Source organism: Lolium rigidum, chromosome 3, assembly GCF_022539505.1.
Source record: "Lolium rigidum isolate FL_2022 chromosome 3, APGP_CSIRO_Lrig_0.1, whole genome shotgun sequence".
In the NCBI taxonomy this organism is placed as follows: domain Eukaryota; kingdom Viridiplantae; phylum Streptophyta; class Magnoliopsida; order Poales; family Poaceae; genus Lolium; species Lolium rigidum.
The window spans coordinates 14,576,593-14,596,754 of NC_061510.1; the positions used below are offsets into that span (position 1 = coordinate 14,576,593).

At 39.9% G+C, this 20,162-nt stretch overlaps 1 protein-coding gene across 1 annotated transcript in view; it reads right to left on the bottom strand.

Annotated features, from left to right (window-relative positions):
* Nucleotides 1–4,483: 4,483 nt before the first annotated feature.
* Nucleotides 4,484–20,162, bottom strand: part of LOC124694365 (multicopper oxidase LPR1 homolog 1-like) — a 48,287-nt gene continuing 32,608 nt past the window's right edge. The window contains exons 2-5 of the mRNA XM_047227359.1: nt 7,224–7,438; nt 5,629–7,137; nt 4,619–4,710; nt 4,484–4,520 (exon numbers count right to left, since the gene is read on the bottom strand). Coding sequence (XP_047083315.1) covers nt 4,484–4,520; nt 4,619–4,710; nt 5,629–7,137; nt 7,224–7,438 — 1,853 coding nt within the window. The remainder of the gene's footprint in view (nt 4,521–4,618; nt 4,711–5,628; nt 7,138–7,223; nt 7,439–20,162) is intronic.

The window sequence follows — 20,162 nt, forward strand, 5'->3', positions numbered from 1 at the left end:
AATACCGAATGGGGTTCGGATGATAACCTCGAAGGTGGACTTTTTAGGCATAGATGCGGTTGGATGGCGGTCTATGTACTTTGTCGTAATGCCCGGATTAAATCTCACTATATTTATCATATCATGAATATGCATTGTTATGCCCATCTCTATTTGTCAATTGCCCGACTGTAATTTGTTCACCCAACATGCTTTTATCTTATGGGAGAGACACCTCTAGTGAACTGTGGACCCCGGTCCTATTCTTTACTTAGCATACAATCTACTGCAATACTTGTTTTACTGTTTTCTTGCAAACAATCATCTTCCACACAATACGGTTAATCCTTTGTTACAGCAAGCCGGTGAGATTGACAACCTCACTGTTTCGTTGGGGCAAAAGTACTTGGGTTGTGTTGTGCAGGTTCCACGTTGGCGCCGGAATCCCTGTTGTTGCGCCGCATCACATTTCGCCACCATCAACCTTCAACGTGCTTCTTGACTCCTACTGGTCCGATTAAACCTTGGTTTTTTTCTGAGGGAAAACTTGCCACTGTGCGCATCATACCTTCCTCTTGGGGTTCCCAACGGACGTGTACATTTACGCGCATCACACACCTCTGCTCCGAATCGCAGCGACGCCGGTGGAGGAAATCTAATCATCGCCGCCAAAAGCTTCCTCTCAGCCTCTTCTACCTCGTCGATGGCGCCGCCCAATTTCGCGCGTGGAGGTCGTGCTTTTCCTCCACACGGCGGCGGATCCACGTCGGCAAGGCGGGCACAGGAGACGGAGGTCGAGCGCACGACGCGCATCTCTAAGCAAGCTCTACTCCACGCAATACGATCGTTACAGGTTCATCCGCGGCGGCGACGCGCTCGGCTGCTCTGCTCTCGTCGACGTGGCCGCTGCCTCCGATCCCTCTGTTGGATCTAGACTCCGCCAACGAAGAGGACGAAGACGACGCGGCGCGCGAGGGGCTACCTTGCCATGGCCCACCTAAACTCTCTCACCATCATCGTCATCGACGTGTGGGAGAAGCCCAAGCGAGACCGCGACCTCGTCGAGGAGGAGGAGGAGCACGACATGCGCAAGGCCAAGCGCGCCTCCATATGCTCAGAGATGGCGAGGTGGGGGTTCATCATCGTCGACTATTCTGATGACGAGTCCGACCTCTCCGACAAGGACATCGAGGAGAGGAGTGAAATCGCTGGCGCCGGTAGCCACCCCAAAGTCCGGGTGATAATAGTATAAATCCCGGGGTTGCTTAACCTAGGTCTAGTTTCTTCTTTTGCAAAATCTTGTAAAAACTAGGATGAACTGCTTTAATCTAGTTTGAATTTCTGGTGCAAAAATCAACTACATCGTGTTTGCAGCTCGAGAATACGGTGTCTATTCGGTGCAGCTTGTTTTTCGCAAATATTTTCATGATGCAATTAACCCCACCCGCGCGATGTGTTATGCATGGTAGAGATGCTCTCATTGGAACTCCATCCGTTTTTAAATAAGATATAACTATAAAAGAATAGTGAACCCTCATAATAACATATAACTAGATGCAAAATATTAAATTTAAAAAAGCATAAGAAACTAGGTGAAATTCCCCCAATCTTGAATTGTTGTTGCCTGTCTTCACTCTTCATTCTTTGGTGATAATGGATTATAGTGCTTATTGATGGTTGTCATGACATTCATCATAAGGTTGTAACCTCGTTTGTAGTCCTTGGCCGCTTGATCAAGATTCTCCGGATTATTTAGAGTAAAGTAAAGTGGAACGAAACGGAATACCATGAGATAATCTAGAGAATACACACGACTATTTATTTATATCAGGTTGAGATGGGCAAAAATACTGGTGAAAATAGCCTAAACGTCACAAAGATATCACATGCTTATTCAAATGCCTAATGTGTGGGGTAACATATAACTACTGTGGAACTTTTTTGGTCCCAACCAAGTCCATGTCATGTGCGTTGTCGCCCTGAAGGACCCTATGTCGCAGTCACATGGTCAAATTTCCAAGGGCATCAATAATCTTTCATACCGCACACACAAAAAGAATAGACATGGCCTTAAAAAGTCTGCACTAGTGATGCTATAGAGAATATAATAATATACATCGGAGATGGAGAATCCTAGACTATAACCGGTCAAACCGTCGTTGTATATGATAGGAAACGTTGGTCATTACGACGCTCTTGTCTAGATTTGTCTCCTGGTTTGATCAATTTTAGAAGACGAACCATGACATTATCCTTGTGATCCAGAATATGCGACTTGTTGGAAGAGGAAAATGATTATTAGTTGGTGAACTATATATGGTGCAATCTTCGTGAAAACTGCAAATGGAGGCTGTACGTAGCTCTTTATTTAAAAGAAAGTGCCACTTCATGGTATTCCGTTTCACTACACTTTACTACCGTAAATAATCTGGGGAATCTTGATCAAGCCGCCAAGAACTTCAAACGAGGATACAACCTTATAATGAATGTCATGACAACCATAAAGAAGCACTATAATCCATCATCACCAAAGAATGAAGAGTGAAGACCGGCAACAATAACAATTAGTGGGGTAACATATAACTAACGTGGCAACTTTTTGGTCCCAACCAAGTGCATGTCATGTGCGTTGTCGCCCCTGAAGGTCCCTGCCTATGTCGTAGTCACATGGTCAAATTTTCAAGGGCGTGAATAATCTTTCGTTCCGCACACGAAAAGAATAGACGGGGGCCTAAAAAGTCCGCATTAGTGATGCCATAGAGAATATAATAATATATATCGGAGATGGAGAATCCTAGACTATAACCGGTCAAACCGTTGTTGTATATGATAGGAAATGTTGGTACAATAACAGTTATAATAGAGGGAAGTTGTCATGCTAGCAAACAATACGACAACATAATAATAGACACATAAATATATAGATGTGACATCATATCATAGTGACGCTCTTGTCCAGATGTGTATCCTGGTTTGAGTAGTTTTAGAGGACGAACCATGGCATTATCCTTGTGATCCAGAATAAGAGGAAAATGATTATTATTTGGTGAACTATATATGGTGCAATCTTCACGAAAACTGCAAATGGACATTGTAGCTCTTATTTAAAAGAAGGTTATATTTTAAAGTTTCAAAAAAATTTGAAAACATTCTAGATGTAACGAATGATGTATCCTATAAACATGCAAAATCTCAATGTTAATTTTTTTTGTATTCTAGGATACACAAAAATGAAAAATTGACAAGTTTTATAGTTTTGAAATATGTACTATTCATTATACCCACATTAACATATCTATCATTTTTGTGTAACCTAAAATACAACGAATTTCACATTGTGATTTTGCACGTCCGTAGATTTCATCATTGGCTACATCGAGGATTTTTTTGCAGATTTTTAAAAACTTAAAATATGTTTTAAAAACTTAAACATATGTTTAAAAAAATTAAAATAAAGGGCTACATGTAGTTGTGCTTGCATTTGTCCACTACCGCAATCTTCATTCCAATTTAAGCATCTATGATTTTTTAAAAGTCAAACGATGTAGATTTATACATCATGATGAATGTAATGGTAATGATTGGATATTATAGATGTTTACATTTTTTCTACACACTTTGTCAAACTTTACATGGTTTGCCATTTAGAAAAACTTATATGAAGCACATTTTGGAAAGGATGGAGTATATGGGAGTGATTAATTCTCTGTTAACTCTCAGTCAGATTAAATCATACAGATACAACCCATGTTGTAACTTATGGCTAGCATGAATTGCAAAACAACCAATGGTCTGATTTATTTACTACTTTGTAACTCATGTTGCAACCCATTACTGGCATGAATCACAAATCAATATAACGGTTCTAGAGCATTTTCTCAATTGCTATCTATCTGCATGAGTAAAATCTTGTAACCAGAGATTAAAAACTTAGATGGGTAATTTTTTTTGCTTACATCGAAATCGACGGAATTTCCAAAATTTCTTAAAAATCTCCTGGACAAAATGACCATGGACGATAAAATAAAGCTACCATTATTTTTTCAGGGAATGTGTATTGTGCTAGTAGTTTGCCCATTACGACCACCTTGATTGGCCTAGGTTCGATTCTTCTTTTGCGAGCCATATCCAAGTGTGTGTCAAGAGGGTGGCGGTGTGAGGTTTTATGTCGCCCGACTAAGGAAGCCACATTGTCTGCAAAACGTATGTGGCACACAAGAGTAAAGTAAAGTGGCTATATGCGTGGACCAGAATACCATGAGATAACCTAGAGAACACACTACACACAACTATTTCTATATTATTGTCTGAGAAGAGCAAAAAATTGGTGAAAATAGACTACGTCACAAATATTTTGCACCCGCTTATGTCGCGGTCACATGGTCAAATTTTTAAGGGCATCAACAATCTTCCGTACCGCACACGGAAAGAATAGACGGGGCCTTAAAAATTCTACACTAGTGATGCCATAGAAATTATAATAATACACATTGGAGATGGAGAATCACATACCATAACCGGTCAAACCATCGTTGTATATGCTAGAAAATGTTGGTACAGTATAACAATTATAATAGAACCTCATGCTAGCAAACAATACGACACCATAATAATAAACAGATAAATATATAGGTGTGACATCATATCATGGCGACGGTCTTGTCCAGATGTGTCTCCTAGTTTGATCAGTCTTAGAGGGCGGACCATGGCGTTATCCTCATGATCCAAAATCTGTGATTTGTTGGAAGAGCAAAAATGATAATTAGTTGGTGAACTATATATGGCGCAATCTTCACCAAAACTGCAAATGGAGATTGTAGCTCTTTATTTTCTAAAAAGAAATTATAATTTAAAGTTTCAAAAAAATCTGAAAAAGCTAGATGTATCCAATGATATATCCTACAGACGTGTAAATTCTCAATGTTAAATTATTTGTATTCTGGGATACACAAAAATGAAGAAACTGACCAGTTTATAAAAAAATATGTATATATGTATACATATACACATATCACGAGGAATGTAATGGTGCTGATTTTATTTTCTAGATGTTTATATTTTTTTACACATTTGGTCAAACTTTACATGGTTTGACATTTAGAAATAAACTTATACGAAGTACATTTTGGCAATGATGGAGTATATGGGAGTGATTAATTCTCGGCTAATTATCTATCAGATTACATCATACAAATGCAAACTATGTTGTAAGCACAAATTGCAAAGCAACGAATGATTTGATTTATTTACTCAGTTGTAACTCATGTTGCAACCTGTTACTGGCACAAATCACAAATCAATATAACGGCCCAGAGCATTTTCTCAATTGCTACCTATCTACATGAGTAAAATCTTAGTTGTAACCAGAGACTAAAAACTTTGTTTGGATAATTTTTTTTTTGCTTACCATCCAACTCGAAGAAATTTCCAAAATTTCATAAATTCTCTTGGACAAAATGACCATGGAGGATACAATAAAACTACCATTAATTTTTCAGGGAATATTTACTACTAGTATCCTAGTAGTTTGTCCACTATGGGCAGCTTGATTGGCCTAGGTTGGCCATGCTAAATATCTTAGCAAATTAATTCTTTATTTTAGCATAAAACAAAATTGAACCAATAAAAACAAAGAGGGCTTTCACGTACGTGGCAATGGTAGACATAGCCAGGCTCAGCTGCGGCGTCGAAGGGGTAGGGTTCACCCGTCTCCACCAAGAAGAAGTTGACGACGAGTGTGGTCATGTATCCCGGGGCAATCTTGGCGACATTCTTCCACGCCCTCTCGTGTTCCGGCACCTCCGCCGTCTCCCCCACGGCGTGCTGGCTCACGTTGCATCTCTCGGCGTCGTTGAGCATGGTGACACAGCGCGTGAACTCCTCCAGTTGGTCGAGCGCGCGGGCACGGACCGCCTGGATACTGGCAAGATGCAGATGGATGGGGTGATCTTCCGGGGTGAGGTTGATGACCTCCCAGACCTCCGTGGTGCCAGCACGCGGCGTCTCCGTCACCGGGTCCTCGGGCCGCTTCCCATTGATGTATAGATGGAGCGGACTGCCCATGCCCTCCATGTCGCCCATGCCCTCCATGCCACCCATCCCCCCGGTGCCGTTGCCGTTGCCGTAGGGGGAGAGCACGATGTACCGCCTTTGCACAGCCTCTTCCTCGGCAACCTTGACGTACTCGAGCAGCTTCGCCGGCACCGTAGAGTTGTCCGTCGTCGTCTGTTGCGTGACGACGAACTTCATCACCTTGCCGTTTAGCTGATTCGGCGCGTTGCCCCCGGGGTAGGGATACGGCGCGGTGTTGACCATCTCTGCAGCGGCGCTCCCACTTCCACCAGCGAAGTCGACAACGACGTCGAACGCCTCGGCAACTGCGACGAGTAGGTGGGCTGTTGTCACCGGACGGGATAGGTAGGCGGCGTCGGAGCCTACGACGTGGAAGGGGAGGCCGTTGGTGAAGGAGAGGTTGAAGTAGCGGGCGTTGCAGGCGTTGATGATACGGAAGCGGTACCGGCGGCGCTCAACCGAGAGGAACGGCCATGCCTTGCCGTTGACCGTGATGGCCTCGCCGAAGTACTCCATCCGCCACTGCGGGTGCGTTCCTGGGTTGTCGCCGGTACTGTTCATGTAGATAGATCCGTCGTCGTTGAAGCTGCGGTCGGCGAGCACCAGCACCCGGTCCAAGTCGTCGCCGGAGGGGAGGCCGAGCGGCCCCTCCACGGCAGGGTTACGGATGATGTAGGCGCCGAGGAGGCCGGCGAGGAGGTTGACGCGGGTGAGGCCGAGGGCGTGGTCGTGGTACCAGAGCACGCCGGGGCCCTGGGCGTTTGGGTAGGAGTAGGACGGCGTGCTCCACGTAGCGCCTGTCTCGTTGAAGCCTGCAGTGAACCAGGCCATGGCGCTGCCATCAGATTGCGGCGGATGGACGCCGCCGTGCAGGTGGACGACGGTGGGGATGCCGCCGCGCTTGGGGACGGCGGCCGGCAGGGTGGGGTCCCACGGTAGGATGTGACGACGGGGCAGGTGGTTCTCCCATGTCACCTGCAGCGGGACACCCTGCAGGGCCTCGATGGTGGGCCCCGGGAAGGTGGCCGCCTCCGCCGACGTGCCGAATGCGAACACCGTGGACGGCGGCAGGTCGCGGTGGAATTTCTGCACGCGCGCGGCCGGCGCAAGCATCAGTACTGGATCGGAGTATATTATGGTGAGTGGAGGCAGACGTTGTGAAGGGAACGAACCCATTTTATCTGGAACATCCCCACGGTGAGGTTTGCCGTCGTGGCGTTGTAGCCGTAGATCTTGGGCATCTGAGGGAGCTGGTCCACGTACATCTCCAGCGAGGACACCGTTACCTTCTCAGGACCGTCCGGCGGCCCCATCCCGGCGGCGGCGGCGCCAACCACAAGGAGGAGAAGGGCCGTCTTGCGGAGCATCTCGCCCTCAATACTGCCACCTGCCAAAAATGAGGGAAGAGAGATGTGCTGAGGAACTCGCGTGTGACACTGTCACCTAGGCTAAAACTCTAAAACACCAAGGTTCCCATTGCTCTAAGTCTAAGCTGAAAGTAGCACAACGTCCAGTGTCAAAAACTCACTAGTAACCACGGGAAACAGGACATCCAACGGAGTAAAAAAAACAGGTGGACTCAAAGGTCTGTAGGCATGCCGTGTGATACTGTGATTGATGTGACATAGAGATATCACTCGGTTTGGCATCCGGCCGGAAGTTGTAGACTCTAAGCATTTGCAAGATAAGAAAAAAAAAGTAGGGCAAGCAAAACGTAGGATTGTAATAACATGTCCACCATAATTTTATAGGAATATTCATATATACCAAAATTTGTTAGATTTCATGGCACGAAAAGCAAAGGATTCTCGAAAGAGGTATCGGTGAATGTTAGATTTCCTATGATATCTAGTGTAAACGGCTGTTTAGAAAAATCATATGAAAACTTACAAATCAAACAAGCATTAAAGGAAAATTTCATATAGGATTTAATCCTACATATTTCCTATGCAAATATTTTGAATCAAACAAATCCTAATACATGTTGATTACATCCTGCTCTAACACCCACTTCAATAATTAGGTCCTTGGTTGCTTTTCTTTAATTACTAGAAGGATACCCCGCGCGTTTGTAATATCCCAGGTTTAGAGGCTATAAAATGAAAGAACACCAAAGTGTGCATTGCATTCATGCATAGAAAATCCGGGGAATTTTCGCGCTTCCAAATAAAACTTACCACAGTAACTGAAGTTTCACTTGACTTGCTGGAATTGAAGTAGAGCATCAAGTCAAGCGCTATAAACTTCACTGTGATCTTTGCTAAAACCTTGTTTTGGGTAGAGATGATTTGATCTATGGGCTAGATCAAATGTAATTAGTTTTAGAACAAACAACACCTTAAGTTAGGGTCAACTACAAGATCCTATAAAAGATCTCAACATGACATTCCTTACAACAACACATGAATAATTATTCAACCATAAATCAAAGAACATGAATAATTAAGAAACTATTCTTTACTTATCTTTTCCATGTATTTTACTAAATAAATGTTTCTACCATGATTCTCATGGTGTACCTTCAACTACTTTTGTGTGTAATATAATTCAATTCTAAACTTATTAATAAATAAGGTAAATCACAGGGTCTAAAGTGCATAAAGGCCACACATTCTTACTTAAATCATAACTTATTAAATATATGGAATATCATAAAACTGAATCCATTTACATTACAAATTATAGTTCAAACTATTTGAATAAAACTACTCATGAGTATTTTGAAACTCATATGATTATGCCTTGGTGCAATCAAACACCAACTATTCAAAATTGAGGAATAACCTTCAACCTTGACCTTTTGACCAATATTATAATGTAAATCAAATCAAATATGATATAGTGACTCATCCACCATAATAAAACCATCCACAAGATATTTAGTAACAAATGCCACTTGGCTATCCAAAGATAAATCATATGAGAGGATAAGGATCATGCCACATGGGATGAAAATATCTACATGACTTGCTTTCCAAGCTATGCCACCTCATGCTCAAAGGATTGCTATGGATGAGGGCATGACACCCAAGCACCTTACTCATCAAACCAACACAAGAGTCACCACCTAGGTGTCATGATACTAGAGCTTGCCAAAGCCTATAAATAGAGCCACACCCTTCATCCATTTGATCATCTTGTAGCATGACACAAGGAAACCAACACATAGAGCCACTCAATACATTAGCTAGGATCAAGATGAAGAAGCTAGGAGGTGGAGGCATACCACAAGATGCAGGTTTATCAGATTTTCAGAAGAACAAGCTACATAAGATACCAAGGTAGAATTCCTAGGCAAACCATATATTTAGAGGATCATATCATCATCTCTTGAGTAGGACCTTAGGATTTTCCAAGACATTTAGAAGTAAGAGTGGTTATAGATGCTAACTATATATATCCATGTCCATCCTAGAGAATATTAGAGTAGTATTAAATCCTACTTGTTCAAACCAACCTTTAATCTTGGAGGTGAGAGCCATGTTCTATTAGTGAAACATAACCAAAGCTTATGCTCATATACTAATCTTAGTTGTGTATCACATGGGTGATCACCACTAAAACCCTAGACCACATCTGAATTCCAATCCAAGGATCACTTTGGATCATAAATAGAACCATGCCATGCCTCATGCCTATTTATACTTCAATTTAGTGAAGAGTATGCAAAACCCTAAACCCTTTCACCAAGGATTCACTCCACATGAAATATTATGCCCTAACTTGTGTATCATGGATCACAAGTAATAAGCCAATACATATATACTTTAGAACTAAATGTCATTTGGTGAGAAGAGTAAAACCAATATCCAATTCTATTTGGTATCCCAAGTAAATATTTAGTTAACCAAAAAGGAAAATATATCATAGTTTGAACCATCACCTTAGCAAGTGAATTGACCAATGGTGAGCTTGGGAATTATCCTAAGTAATCCAAGTTAGAAGTTGCTAAGAAAGATTAGTAATTATAGAGTTTATTCAATCATCTTCTTAAACCCTCAGAACCCACATGAAATCATAAACTCATTCTATTCACAACACCATTTAATTTAAACTTCAACCATAATTAAAATAGATATGAACAATCAATATTGTTAAGCACACTAGTTTAACCTAATAATATTTCTACCATTCACATGTTCTAAACTTCAAATTATTTAAACAGATTTTGTTCTTAAATTAAAAAGGAATTGAGATTGATATCAAAACCCATTTCTATGATAATTAAATCTCACAATATATCAATCTAATCCAAAAATTCAAAGTTTATTTAAACAAAATAATGATACAGTAAGCATTAGTATCAATTTATGTTGATATTCCAATATTTTAGAAGTCAGTAAAACAAAACAGAATTCAAATGTGAATCCAAATACCAAATTCAAACCAGAAAATAAAACAGAAAATTTAAAAAGGAAAAAGAGAGGGAAAGCCTTACCTTGCCGGACCATAGCAGTCGCAGCGAGCCCAAGACCGCACCAGCCGAAGCAGGCCAACGCAGCCCAGACTCGGCCCAGCCCACCAAGGAAACGGTCCATATCGTTTCAGAAATAAAAAGGAGGCCATCGACTTCGTTCTCTTCCCCGGCGTCGACAGCGAGCCTGCGCTAGTAGGCCACGATCACGACGACGATAAGGACGATCTCGGACGCTGCAGGCGAACTCAGAGCTTCGCCAAATCTTCTCCGCGTCCGTCTGATCCTATTCACGCCAAGATTCGTGCCCACCGCACTCAACACCAACACCGCCGCATCTGTGCCGTCTCCGGCGAGTTGCCGTCGCCCTCAAGCTGCACTCAAGCTATAAAAGCACGAGCTGACGCGCACAAACCCTAGCTACACTCAGATCCCCTCCATTATCTCTCTATCCCTTTCTATCTCTCACTGGAACCACAACCATGGCCGGCCAGTTCTCCGGCTAGCCGTCGATTAGAAGCACCCCGGCGCATGATTTCTGGTCGAGGAGAAGCGCCTGGTCTCGTACACCATCTGGGTAGAGTACATCGTCAAGGGGAGCTCGGTGCTGTGCCAATTTTGGGATTCCCTTTCTCGGTATTTCGCCAGTAATGGCTAAATCGAGGTCGACTCCGCGGCAATCATCGTCAACGACCACACCATCATCTTCCCGGTGAGCTCGCGCATCCGATGAACCAAGTTTCGCTTCCTAGATCTCTCTCGTAGCTCTCAATCAATAGTTCGCCGGAGTGCACCGCCGCGAGGCATGTTCTCCGACGTTTTTCCGGCGACCTTTAGTCGATTCCGCCACCACCAGATGGTTCACCATCGTCTCCTGGTCCGAGCGGTACAAACGGCGTGTCCGCGGGAGCCCTGTAGCGGCGGCGCCGTCCTCGTCTGGTCGCCGGCGTCGAGCCGACGGCGAGAGGGACGTATCCACCGCCACGTCAGAAGCTTTGACTGGTCTTCTGCCCACGTGGCAGCTGACTGGTCAAAGGCCCCACTAGTCGGTCACTAGGGTTAGATCCAGGCCGGTACGTTTAGTGTTTTCATTTATTTATAAATTCCAGGAAATCACTGAAACTTTGTAAAATCATATAAAATTCATTTCAACTCAGAAAAATATAAATAATATATCAAATTGCTCACAAAAATAAACTCTATTCAAATAAAATTAAAACAAAAATGTGTGTCAAAATAAAAATTCATTTATTTTTAACTTCTTTAATTATGCCTTTTCATTTATTTAAAATGCAAATTGAATTCAATAAATAATTAAGTTCCAAACTTAAATTTTAACTGTTCAGTAACTAAGTAAAATGTTAAGATTAATTTTATTTACCATATTTGTATTAACTTAATTATTAGTGGTAATTCATAAACCCTAATTTGAAAATTCTAAATTTCTATAATAATAACTCAATAAAATATTAAAAACCAATATTAATTTGGTAGCTTAAATATTGTGAACTCAAACATTTTTAATTAGAAAATTATTATTTCTAAAACCTAATCATAATTATAAAACCCTAACTCTGGAAATTAAACCCTAATAATATATGTCTTAATTTCTAAACCTTTTGAAAGAAGTAAATGCTAAGGCTAATATTAATTTTGTTAAAATTACTTAATCACATTAATTCTAGTACCAACTATTATTTTAAGAATTGTATCATAATTTAGAAACCCCGATTTCAATATAAGTTAGAATCTGGATTCCATTATTTCATGTGCTCATCTCAAATTGTTTCAATTCTAAAAACCCTAAAAATTTAACCTTGTGATCATTCCACTTTAGTAGTAATTCTAAAACCCTAGTTATGTGTCACATGTGATCATGTAAGATTCATCTATGCATATAGAACCTGAATAAGCAACAATTGAATGCATGCTTATGATCCACTAGTATAAAACCAAGTCACATGAGATTACCATATCATGTTCCTATTCTTAAATAAAACCTATATGAATAACTAGTATCACCTAGGTATAAACCCTAACTTGCTAATTGGATTAGTACCATTGATCACCACTCCTATATACCACACCATTAAGATCAACCTAAACCATCAAACCCTAGTAGAACCCTAATGATAAACCCTAGTACCAACCTTGTGTAGCAATTCACATCATATGCTCCTATTCAACTAAACCCTACTTAGAAAGTAATAAACCATCTAGTTTAGAAGCCATTAGAGATTCCTTAGTCAAGAACATGAGAAGCTATAGTAAACCCTAACTCATAGCATCACCTTGACCATCATTCTTTGATATAATACCTATGCTCAACCTTAGTAACAAATCTACCCATACTTGTTATATATAGATCCATCCAACTTAAGAACTTAACTAGTCCCTAATAATGAACTAAATGAAACCAATAGTAAACCCTAGAAACCATAGCTCCCATTTGAAGTAATTCTTATACTTATTAACCTGTTCTTCATAGGTTATTCTTTTGAAGTACAAGTGTCAATCCAACCATAGAAACCCTAGTTCTTATTTATACTTATTATTTCTTAATTAACATGTTCTTCAAAAGTCATTCTTTTGAAGTATAATTTAAGTAATCATCAACCATGTCTTGTAGAACCTAAAAATTAATAACTGTTCTTTACATTCTATTCCACTACTATCCTTTGTGTATATGATTGTTATGATGCATTATATCACTTGTCTATACTATAATGTCACCAACCCTAATAAGAACCTTGTTTGAGAACCATCCTAAAGGTGCAACAAACCCTAAAGAAACCTTTACAACTCATACATCCTAAATCATCGAGGTTAGGTTACACTCGGGACGATTGCATCTCATACTATGCATTATAGCATCTTTGCCAGCTTCTTTAAACATTGTCCTTCATCGGACGATGATGGTATTTCAGCATTTGGAGTTCTCACGTATCGAAGCTTTTGCCTCGCATAATCTTGCAGTCAAGAAAGGCAAGTTCATCGCTTGCTCATGTCATTTGATTATTTTTATCAAATTATATGCAAAGTACTATACTTATCACTCTTGCATTGAAAAGCAAATATTATTTTACAATTATGAATATGACTATGTGGTGGGCAATGGAACCATGGTATGTGTTGATATGGTGGAGGTTTCACTGCACGGGTACTATTCATCTAGGACTAAGTACCAATGCCGTCCAGTGATTCTAGCGCCGTACATACCGCGTTGACCATAAGATCTATAATGGCTCTGGGGAAGTCAGCTGTATCTTTTCCCTCCCGCACGCCAACGGACTTGATAGAGCCTCGGCGGGGTGCCTGGAGGCACTGCCGTAGGTTGGGAAATCCTTTAAAATCCCCATCCGGACGTTTGGATGAGAGGCTCTACCGTCTATGAAGGATTGTCCATCGTACACCGGGGGTAAAGCCGTATGATCGGGAGATGTCTACCGGGGGTGTACAGATGGACAAAAGGGTGGGTTTGCAGGGTCGCGGAGAAGGCAGTGATTGGCTTGGTTCTTATACCTGACCTCACACCAAAGGAAGTGTGGACGGTGCCAGCTGCCCGGTTGGCAACAAGGTTAAGTTCTCTTATGGGAAAAGTAACGCACCTCTGCAGAGGATACTGAATTGTGACTGTCACTCCCTGTTCCGGGAAGGGAACTGCGAACGCGGCAGGAAAGGAACTCCATGAAGTTCTAGTCAACCTGTGAAGACTGACGGGCATAGTTTTCAGAATAAAATAAACCTTTTGAAGAAATGTTTAAGAAAACTTGCATTCGCCTATGACTTTCTGGTCTGTGGCTGTAGCTAGTGCATGATACACCTATTTCCTAATATGAGCTTGCTGAGTACGCTCGTACTCATCCCACTCTTAAATCCCCTGCTTAGCTATGGAGGCACCGGAGGATGAACTACCGTGGAACTCGAAGACAAAGGAGTCAACTGCAACAAGATGGAGAATCCAAGCAAAGAAGTCAATGAAGTCAACTGCTGCAGCAACTAGAGTGAAAACTTAGACTAGTAATAGAAGGGAACCTTTCCCTAATCCTAGCACCTAAGTAGCTAGATTTCTATAGAAAGCCAAGTAGCTCTTAAGCTTAAGTTAGCAATAAGTTAGATTACGAGTCGTTCTTCTGGAGCTTTATTTGAAGTTTTACCTCACTGTAAAGTAAGAGGTTGTGTTGATCTTCTGTAAACAGTTTATGTATCCTTCTATAGACATGCCTTGGACTCGCATATGTTTCTGTTGTACCACTCTGAGGGATGTAATATGAGTGGAACGGTGTTTCACTTGTGTTATATCAACGACTTGTGTACTACACCATGCAGTGGTACGCTGGGTCACCACAGCTGGTATCAGAGCAAATGCTTTGACCCTAGGATTAAAACCCTTTAAAGGAGACCTATAGGTTTGGTAGTGTCTATAGGAAGTAGTCTTAGCTAAGACAACTATGCTAAACCAATTATTCTATGGACTTGAGCTGGGTATTCACTTGAGAATAATCCTGACACACTTGAGTCAATCTTTCTTATCTATCTTTCTTAAGTAGAGTTAGTGAGTTATCTTGCTTCATTCCCAACTAACTAGAACACCACTGGAGCTTAAGATAATTGGGTGGTAGTAGACCACAGTTGGTATACAATACATGGTAGTCCAAAGAGAGGATACAACCACAAGGAAGATATCCTATTGGAAGAAGTATACCAATGCAAGTTATGGTTAAGTAAGAGTCATTTAAAATGTCAAATGACTGATGTTAAGTAATGTAGATAAGTAATATGAGGTAGTATATACCTATGAGGAGTCAATCATTGGAGGTAAGGAAGAGTGATAGGAATCATATAAGTCTACTTTTCATGGTAAAGTTGGTAATCATATATGATTCAATTGAGAGTCATGATGTGATAGAGTAGAACATCCTAAGTACGTAACAGAAGTATGATAAGGAGTAGGATTTAAGGAATAGTTCAAAAGCTTAGGCCTTAAAATCCTAATAACGGTACTAAGTATGTTAGAACCATAGTCCTTAATTTAAAGAAGGCTTATTTAGAGCATATCACATAGAGAAATCCTAGAGTTATAGGTGGTATATTCTAAACAATCATGTGTTTAGAGTAGACATGTTAGAACTAATTGTATTATAGGTAGTAGTCCTCAATAGCACATATATATGGTATCCTATTTTGTTAGTACTTCCAAAGAAAACTAGGTTAACTTCAACTATCCCAATCCATTTTGTTTCAAGTTTGTCTCATTGCAAATGTGCAATTAAGATAAATGTTGAGACAAATAGTAGAAATTCCCGTATTTGTGCTAAGTATCACAACCAAAACCTATCTTATGTGGTGTTATATACTACACATATGAGCCTGATGTTTAGGGATGTCTTACCCAACTATTATATTCAGGCATATAAAGATGTGTATTGTAAGCACAAAGCTGGATTTTTGGATTTTACTGGATTTTCATTGTTTGACTAGATCCATACATGAAGTTTGACTTTGATATGCAAATGCATGTTGCAATATCAAGCTCCTACTTGATGTTATAGGTCTAGAGGGTAAAGGTATTCGTGTGAGGAAGTGACGAATTCTGAAGATTTTGGAAGACAAGATGAAGGTTTGCTAGAAGAAAGAAGTCAAATTGTGGGAAGCAACCACAATACTCTAAAGGAAGGACCAATCCAAACTCATTTCTATCCTTAATCAAGGAGTACTTCAACATGGAAGTACCATGAAAGTGAGAAAATAGTGAATATGGAGCAGTAGAAGTGGAGCCATATTCATTATGAAAGAAGGGAATGCAAGTGAAGTCACTTACAATACTATTTTCATAGTGTCAACAAGTGGTTATCTTGCAAAACAAACCTTAGAAGAAGGAAAATAGACAAGTGAAGTCACAGCTGGTAGCATCAGACTGCAGCTGATATAGGATAATCATGAAGAGAAAGTATGTGAAGTGAGGTATATCTTAACTAAAACTATAAAAGTAGCCACAACTGGTAGGTAGATGTGGACTAGAACCATAACATAGCCACAGCTGGTATCCAATAAGCCACATCTTGTGTTAGATAGTCCGCAGTTGGTAACAAATAGTCCACAACTTAATCGTTCTTTCACTCTAAAGGAAAGAGGGATTCCGTAGCTGGTAAACATTTAGTCGAAGGATTCACATCAGATACCCACAACTGTGTGGATACACTGCAAAGAATTCTTCGTGAGACTCTAGAAAAGTACAAACTGAAAGTCAGACCAAGACCAATCTTCTAACCTTGGAGTTTAGTGATTAGAAGAAAAAGAGTTTAAAGATCATTAAGTAAACTCCAAGGGGGGGAGAGGAAGATTGAAGGAGAAGTATTAAGATATGATTTGCAGTATGAAAGACGAAGAAAAAGGTCTGAACTGAGAGGAAGTCCGATCCTATTTTTCATAAGATTGGTGGAAGTATCCATATAATAGTACTCTCAGGAGGTTGTCAGACCAGAAGCCGAGGTTCATATCTCGAGGAAGTAAGGGTTATACCTTAACTTGAGTGGGTAATTGATAATTACTCAGAAGCAGAAGAGCTCAAGTAAGTCTAAGCTAATGAAGTTGGATGAAGAAGATGTCGGAGGACAATCAAAGTCTAAGAAAACAAAAGACCGAAGGGTTTGACAATACCAAAACATAAGCCTATTAGAAAGATTCCTTTCATGGAACCTAAAGAAACCAAAAGGAAGATAACTAGTATGAACTAGAAGCCATGACTGGATGGACTAAATGAGTCTGATCCATTCGAAGGAATATAACCCACCAAGAACATGCCTATTGTATATACCTTACTTAGTACCATTACTATAGTTATGGTAGTAAGGGAAAACAATAACCTACCTTAAATAAATCTTTTAGAATTAAGGTTTGGCCACCGCAGCTGGATTACCACAGCTGGTAGAACCAAGTTTTGGTTACCCAGATAGGAAGCTATCACCACAAATATTAGTAAAGTCCATTAGCATAAGAAGATGTCCTAATCCAAGGATCTTTGGAGAGCAAGACTATAAGCTTAGAGTATAGAAAGAAATCATAAAGTGGTAGAAAGTATCAGCGCCAGACATCAGAAGACGTTAGGAAGGATCTGGACAAGAGATATATTCAATTATATCTAATGAGATCACCATGGAGTTTGAAGGATTGTGATATGTTCAAGTCAGTTCAACATTCCGAAACATGAGAGCGTTCGAACTTCGGGACGAAGTTCAGTTTAAGGGGAGAGGCTGTAATATCCCGGGTTTAGAGGCTATAAAATGAGAGAACACCAAAGTGTGCATTGCATTCATGCATAGAAAATCCGGGGAATTTTCGCGCTTCCAAATAAAACTTACCACGATGAATCGAAGTTTCACTTGACTTGCTGGAATTGAAGTAGAGCATCAAGTCAAGCGCTATAAACTTCACTGTGATCTTTGCTAAAACCTTGTTTTGGGTAGAGATGATTTGATCTATGGGCTAGATCAAATGTAATTAGTTTTAGAACAAACAACACCTTAAGTTAGGGTCAACTACAAGATCCTATAAAAGATCTCAACATGACATTCCTTACAACAACACATGAATAATTATTCAACCATAAATCAAAGAACATGAATAATTAAGAAACTATTCTTTACTTATCTTTTCCATGTATTTTACTAAATAAATGTTTCTACCATGATTCTCATGGTGTACCTTCAACTACTTTTGTGTGTAATATAATTCAATTCTAAACTTATTAATAAATAAGGTAAATCACGAGGTCTAAAGTGCATAAAGGCCACACATTCTTACTTAAATCATAACTTATTAAATATATGGAATATCATAAAACTGAATCCATTTACATTACAAATTATAGTTCAAACTATTTGAATAAAACTACTCATGAGTATTTTGAAACTCATATGATTATGCCTTGGTGCAATCAAACACCAACTATTCAAAATTGAGGAATAACCTTCAACCTTGACCTTTTGACCAATATTATAATGTAAATCAAATCAAATATGATATAGTGACTCATCCACCATAATAAAACCATCCACAAGATATTTAGTAACAAATGCCACTTGGCTATCCAAAGATAAATCATATGAGAGGATAAGGATCATGCCACATGGGATGAAAATATCTACATGACTTGCTTTCCAAGCTATGCCACCTCATGCTCAAAGGATTGCTATGGATGAGGGCATGACACCCAAGCACCTTACTCATCAAACCAACACAAGAGTCACCACCTAGGTGTCATGATACTAGAGCTTGCCAAAGCCTATAAATAGAGCCACACCCTTCATCCATTTGATCATCTTGTAGCATGACACAAGGAAACCAACACATAGAGCCACTCAATACATTAGCTAGGATCAAGATGAAGAAGCTAGGAGGTGGAGGCATACCACAAGATGCGGAGTTTATCAGATTTTCAGAAGAACAAGCTACATAAGATACCAAGGTAGAATTCCTAGGCAAACCATATATTTAGAGGATCATATCATCATCTCTTGAGTAGGACCTTAGGATTTTCCAAGACAGAAGTAAGAGTGGTTATAGATGCTAACTATATATATCCATGTCCATCCTAGAGAATATTAGAGTAGTATTAAATCCTACTTGTTCAAACCAACCTTTAATCTTGGAGGTGAGAGCCATGTTCTATTAGTGAAACATAACCAAAGCTTATGCTCATATACTAATCTTAGTTGTGTATCACATGGGTGATCACCACTAAAACCCTAGACCACATCTGAATTCCAATCCAAGGATCACTTTGGATCATAAATAGAACCATGCCATGCCTCATGCCTATTTATACTTCAATTTAGTGAAGAGTATGCAAAACCCTAAACCCTTTCACCAAGGATTCACTCCACATGAAATATTATGCCCTAACTTGTGTATCATGGATCACAAGTAATAAGCCAATACATATATACTTTAGAACTAAATGTCATTTGGTGAGAAGAGTAAAACCAATATCCAATTCTATTTGGTATCCCAAGTAAATATTTAATTAACCAAAAAGGAAAATATATCATAGTTTGAACCATCACCTTAGCAAGTGAATTGACCAATGGTGAGCTTGGGAATTATCCTAAGTAATCCAAGTTAGAAGTTGCTAAGAAAGATTAGTAATTATAGAGTTTATTCAATCATCTTCTTAAACCCTCAGAACCCACATGAAATCATAAACTCATTCTATTCACAACACCATTTAATTTAAACTTCAACCATAATTAAAATAGATATGAACAATCAATATTGTTAAGCACACTAGTTTAACCTAATAATATTTCTACCATTCACATGTTCTAAACTTCAAATTATTTAAACAGATTTTGTTCTTAAATTAAAAAGGAATTGAGATTGATATCAAAACCCATTTCTATGATAATTAAATCTCACAATATATCAATCTAATCCAAAAATTCAAAGTTTATTTAAACAAAATAATGATACAGTAAGCATTAGTATCAATTTATGTTGATATTCCAATATTTTAGAAGCTGTAAAACAAAACAGAATTCAAATGTGAATCCAAATACCAAATTCAAACCAGAAAATAAAACAGAAAATTTAAAAAGGAAAAAGAGAGGGAAAGCCTTACCTTGCCAGACCATAGCAGGCCGCAGCAGCCCAGCACCGCACCAGCCGAAGCAGGCCAACGCAGCCCAGACTCGGCCCA